General features: G+C 38.6%; 1 protein-coding gene across 1 annotated transcript; it reads right to left on the bottom strand.

Annotated features, from left to right (window-relative positions):
• Positions 1-2576: 2576 nt before the first annotated feature.
• On the bottom strand, positions 2577-5612 carry LOC117979003 (putative upstream-binding factor 1-like protein 6). The gene is made up of 2 exons (XM_034952434.2): positions 5606-5612; positions 2577-4771 (listed from the first exon to the last, which is right to left on the bottom strand). The coding sequence occupies exons 1-2, from the start codon at positions 5610-5612 to the stop codon at positions 3567-3569; spliced, it is 1212 nt and encodes a 403-aa protein (XP_034808325.1). The 3' UTR covers positions 2577-3566.
• Positions 5613-6102: the final 490 nt, after the last annotated feature.

Here is a 6102-nt window from a genome sequence, read left to right as displayed (position 1 = left end):
CACCTCAGCCTCCCAAGTAGCTGGGATTACAGGCATGCACCACCATGCCCAGCTAATTTTTGTATTTTTGATAGAGACAGGGTTTTGTCATATTGCCCAGGCTGGTCTCTGAACTCCTGGGCTCAAGTGATCCACCCACCTTGGCCTCCCAAAGTGCTAGGATTACAGGTGTGAACCAGTATGCCCAGCCTAGAATTTTTTTGCTTATTCTTTTCAGATTTTCTATATAGACAAACATGTCATCTGCAAACAGAGAGTATATTTTTTCCTCCTTTCCAATCTGTATACCTTTTATTTCCCTTGCTTGTGTTATCACATTAGCTAAGACTCTGGCACAATGTTGAAAAAAGAGTGGTGAGAGGAGACATCCTTGCTTTGTTCCTGATCTTAGCAGGAAAGCTGTTTCTCACCATTAAGTATAATGTTAGCTATAGGTTTTTTGCAGATGTTCTTTATCAAGTTGAGGAAGTTCCCCTCTAGTACTAGTTTACTGAGAGTTTTTTATCATGGTTGTTGTATTTCGTCAAATGTGATTTCTGCATCTATTGATATAATCGTGATTTTTCTTCTTTAGCCTGTTGGTGTGATAATTTACATATCTATATAAGTTTTGAATATTAAACCAGCTTTGCATACCTGGGATAAATCCCTCTTTGTCTTGGTGTATAATCCTTTGTTTACATTGTTAGATTCTACTTGCTTTTATTTTGTTGAGGAATTTTGCGTCTATGTTCATGAGAGATACTGGTCCCATAGTTTTATTTTCTTATAATGGCTTTGTGTGATTTTGGTATTAGGGTAATACTGGCCTCTTAGGATGAGTTAGGAAGTATTCTCTCTGCTTCTATTTTCTGGAAGAGACTGTAGAATATTGATAGAAATTTAGAATATTGATATATTTGTAGAATATTGATATAATTTCTTCAGACTCTCCCCTCCCCCCACCATCTTTAACTCTGAGTGTCATGAAGTCAAGAATTGTACCTTTCATCTGTGTGTCACACATAAGGAGGGCAAGACTTAAAAAAGAGTAGATGCTGAATAAATTTTAAAATTCTGTATTTAAAATCACAAGCAAAGTCCCAATTGCATTTGTACATCTCACCATCTAGCCTGAGCTATAGGCCTTACTACCACTTAGTGGCAAATGTGACTTACAGTATCTTCTAAATTGGAAGTAAAAAGAATCAGGTCTTTAATTTTGCAAACTTGATGTTAAGAAGCGAAACAAGGGGCATAATATGCAAATACATTTTCTAAATAAATTCAACCCATCAGCCATCTAGAATTCATGAAAACATGGTGAAAATGCCTAAATCCCCAGAATCTGTAAGAAAATGAAAGTGTGATAGTAAATTTTATGTGTCAGCTTGAATTGGTCTCTGTAAAGTAGGTTTCCCTCCCCAGTAGCTCCTGAATAGAACAAAGGGCAGATGACAGAGGAGTTTGACCCTTTTGTTCCTCCCTCACTTCTTAAGCTAGTACATCTCATCTTCTCTTCTCTTACCCTTGAACTGGGGTTTACACCATTGGCTTCCCTGGTCCCCAGGCCTTCAGACTCAGATTGAATGACACCTCTGGCTTTCCTAAGTGACCAGCTTGCAGATTGCAGATCATGGTATTTTTTGCCTCCATAATTTTGTCAGACAATTCTTCATAATAAAATTGGTCTTTCTGGGTGGGCGGATCACTTGAGGTCAGGAGTTCGAGACCAGCCTGGCCAACATGGCGAAGCCCTGTCTTTACTAAAAATACAAAAATTAGTCAGGCGTGGTGGCAGGTGCCTGTAATTCCAGCTACTTAGGAGGCTGAGGCAGGAGAATCGCTTCAATCTAGGAGGCGGTTGTTGCAGTGAGCCCAGATCACACCACTGCACTGCAGCCTGGGCGACAAGACACCCTATCTGTCTCTCTCTGTCTCCTCTCTGTATTATTCTATCTCTCTCTCTGTCATTCTGTTTCTCTCTCTATTTTGGTGCTACTGTTTCTCTGAAGGATGATGACTAATACACTAAGGAAAAATTACATAAATATATGATAAATTTAACAAAATAAATTTGTTAAAAATCGATATACATTATAAAGTTAACCAAATAATAATAACAGTAAATAGCAATTTTCTTTTTTTTGTAATTTATTTCAAATGTACACATCAGCATAATTTTCATGATTTTAAATTCTGTAAGCATTAGATTGAAAGTCAGAAGCAAGCCAAGAACATATTACTTTATTATTGCTTAACATTCTCCTGGATATTTTAATCTGATACATTTAGAGGTATAAAATGGTAAATATTTTCATTATTCTCTGAAACTTATTTACCTAGAAAAAACTTATAAATAAAAATTTACTAAGATATCTAGGGACAAAATAAACACATGATAGTCAATGGTTTTCATATAAAAAGTATACATCTACTTCTGTGATGCTTATGTTCATGAGAACAAAATATGAAAATAGCCAGAAATGTTTAAGAGAATAAAGGTATACTGAGAAGGCACTAACCTTAGGTTGATTTTCAAACATATTAGTAAACCAAAAAAAATTAAAACAATGTTATATTGGTGCATGAATTCATAGAGCAGATAGTGAAACAGAATAGTGTATTTATCTATATGTGTCTTTCTGTGCATCTTTCTATCAATCCTGAGTGCTTAAGGTGAGATTCACTTGCACCTGAATCAGCAGAAAATATTTGGAGCTTCAAGAATAAATGCAGATGGCACTTAGAGATGCTGCACCCAATGTCATAAGGGATTCTGTGGAGGAGCTCATTCCGATGAAATAGGTAAGTTTTTATTTTGTATTTTCATTTTTTTTTTTTGAAATGAGAAAGAAAAGTCTCAATGAAAGCTAAGAGTCAGACACATATATAGAAATACTGCTGCCTACTCCCAGGCATGCAAGTGACCAACTCCTTACTTCAGGGAGTGGAGGAGCGAGATATCAAGAGTACAATTTTCTTAAGACACCTACCCCACCTTTCATCAAATATCCCCAACCCAAGATTAAGTGCAGGAGTCCTGAAAAACATTTCCACAGGGAAAGTCGGGGTCCCAGGCTCATGGGTGTCTTCTTACTGCCTTTAGCAGAACAAAAATGAGTAAAGCAAAGCTTCTTGCTTCAGAAATATTCAGTCTAATACAGTGTGTACCCTACACCTAATCATCACTTCATTCCAGAAGTTTTAATTGCACAAAATTCACTGGGAAAGGGATGATATTTGTCTGTTTTTTAAGGATAAGGTTGGTATTGGCTCAAACTTATATTTATTCTCCGCAAAGAGTCCCTCCCAGGTTTGTAATCCTGATGTAAGAGGGTGCTGCACCAAGTCGCTTCTTTCCAACCTGTCCTACTTTGTGTAGAGGAGGAGAGCGGGGAAGGAAGAAAAGAGAAAAAAAAAGCAAAGAAGTAAAAAAAGGCAGAAGGAGAGTCCCTTTTCCTTGACACGGATGGCATGAATGGGCTTTTGCGGAGAAACTCTGCCTGACCCTGGAGTCTGAGTCAGGCAGAGTCTGAGTCAGGTGGAGTCCCAGTTAGAAGTCCTCTGAGGAAGCTGCACTAGAGTCACTGCCCTGAGACATCAACTTCCATGTCTTCCCCACTGCTGCAGTCTAAAGAGTTACTGCTTTCTTCCTCGTCGCCATCTTTCTTCCTGTTCTCTTCTGGTTCCATGGAGACATGACAGTTTACCCAAATAGTCTGTGATGCCTCTGTTCCTGCAGCCTGGAGCCCCTGCCCCTCCCCAAACCCTTCTTGCAGACCCTTTGCTGATGAGGACTGCGGATCTGTTTGTCTCAAGCTGGGGGCCGGGCCTCCCATCATCGCCATATTCTTACCCTTAGCATAGGTCGATTCTTTGTATGCAGCATAATCTTCAGGTGACAAAGTCTTGAGCCAGAGATCCAATTCCACTTTGTATTCCTTCTGCAGCAACTCAGCCTGGCTCTTGTAATGATCCTTCTGGCTCTGCGGGATGCGCTGCCAGCGTCTGCCAATCTCTACCATGCGCTCCCTCAGGGACAAATGTTGCAGCTCCTTACTTGACCAGGAATCTTGGTGAAACTTGTGGTATCCATTCATGGGGGGTTTCTGAGGCTCTCCATGAAATTTTACCTTCTTGAAAAATTGATCCGTTTTTGGAAGAGACGTCACTTCTTCAATATTTTTCTGAACCTTCTTTTGCACTTTGGTTTGAACCCTCTTGAAGATATCAGATTTCTTGCCCTTCTGGTCTAAATCAGGGTGCTCTTCCCTGAATCGAACAAGTTTTTCCTCAAATTCTTGCTTTTCCTTCTGGAAATCCTGAATATATTTCTGTTTCATCTGCTCTGGGAGCTCCTTGTATTTCTTTGACAGGATTTTGGTCAGTTCCTGGCTTCTCATCCCAGGGTACATTTGGGAGTACTGGGGCCAATTCTCCTTGAAGAAGCGGATATAAGCAGTAAGGGGCCTCTTTGGAAAGTCTGGATGGTTCCTGCCTTTTTGGCTTTTGTTTGTATTTTTAACACATTTCTTATATTCCAGGACTAATTTTTTCAAAGTGCTGAATTTTCTCAAGCTGCAAGAAATCTCTAACCATTTGAGTCTGCACATTTCACCAGAAAAGTTTTTAAAAGCTACTTTTCCCCAGTCCATGTGTGACTGAGTTGAGCTGAACGTGCCGTTGTCATCAGATGGGAGATTATTCTCCATGCATTCCAGTAACCTCAAGATGTCTGCGTTGGACCAATGGCCTTGGCTTCTAGGCAAAGCCATTTTGATGTCTTTGGCTTACTTATAAGATCCCGGTTATGCAGACACCAGAGTAAGAACACAGAGTTCCTTACTTTTAAGAGTCAGTGGATGATTTCTTTCTGGAAGTCCTGCAGTATGTATGATTCTGTATTTCTGAGGAGAAAGAAAAGAAAGTTACTCTGCTTCATTGGGATTAATGAAAAAAATTACACCCTATTTGTCATATGTCCCTTGTATAATTAATTTACTCAATGATATAAATAAAATATAGCCCATTTCTGAATTAAAATCCATATTTGCCTTTCATATGCTACATGCGCAATATTCAATATCTCCGCACCCCACCCCAGCCTTCTTTCTGCCAGATCTCACATGAACCGATCTTAAATTGAGTTGCATAAGGCAAACACCAGACCACTCATCACTTAAGAAGCTTAATAGAACAGAAATGCCCTGAAGACAGAGTCAAGAGTTAAAGTGGAAGGAGAAATGCCTAAACCGGAAAGACTGTTCATTCTACAGTGCCCTGAGTATCGCCATTTTCTAAGCACAGCCCAAATAGCCATAGCTAAAGGTGCAGATGAGAAGTTAAAGATGCAACAGGACAAGCCCAAGAGCTCCTCCAGACATGCATCCAACTGTTACCTTTTTATGAGGGAATGTGAACCTGTGATAAAAGACTGAATTAAAGATTCTCCAGGAACCATGCACGGGAATGAATGCTTTCTAGTGAACCATACCGCTTCTCCTTTTAAATATCAAGGATTTAATGACAATTATAAAACATTTCAATTTTATTTGGTTAACTGTTCATCATCTTTAAGCCTCAGTGAAAGTTTGACTTCCTCTGGAAAGTGCCTCCAAAATACCTGGCATTTTCCATTATAGAACTTGAAAACATGGCAGATCCGATAACTACTGCTTATTTTTTTTTTAATTTTATTTATTTATTTTTTTAACCAATTTTGTTTTGCCTAAAGTAATTCCTCTGGGACATGATTTTCCAACTAATTCTCCAAATTCTCATAACTCTTTCACTAGTCTTTTTAGGATAATCTTCTATTCTAAGACAAAGCCTAACTTCAGTAAAATTGTGTACAAACACATACAACATTAAATTAAACCAGATCTTAAATAGAGGGTGCATAAGGAGTGTAACATGGGGACTTCAGGGGAAAATATGCATTAGAAGGGAAAGAGAACAGAGTTAAGATGCCAGTGGAGGTTGAAATTCTGAGAATGAGTTTCAGAATATGTGAGAATATTTTTGAGAACTATTTTTAATTCTCAGTAGAGTATAGAAGGATGTAGCCTTTGAATGACGTTAAAAATTCACTAGAAGTGTGAAGAATGTTATAATATCACA

This window comes from Pan paniscus, chromosome 12 (assembly GCF_029289425.2).
Source record: "Pan paniscus chromosome 12, NHGRI_mPanPan1-v2.0_pri, whole genome shotgun sequence".
In the NCBI taxonomy this organism is placed as follows: Eukaryota; Metazoa; Chordata; class Mammalia; order Primates; family Hominidae; genus Pan; species Pan paniscus.
The sequence above is the reverse complement of the archived record's forward strand: the minus strand, read 5'-3'. Positions and strand labels throughout refer to the sequence as shown.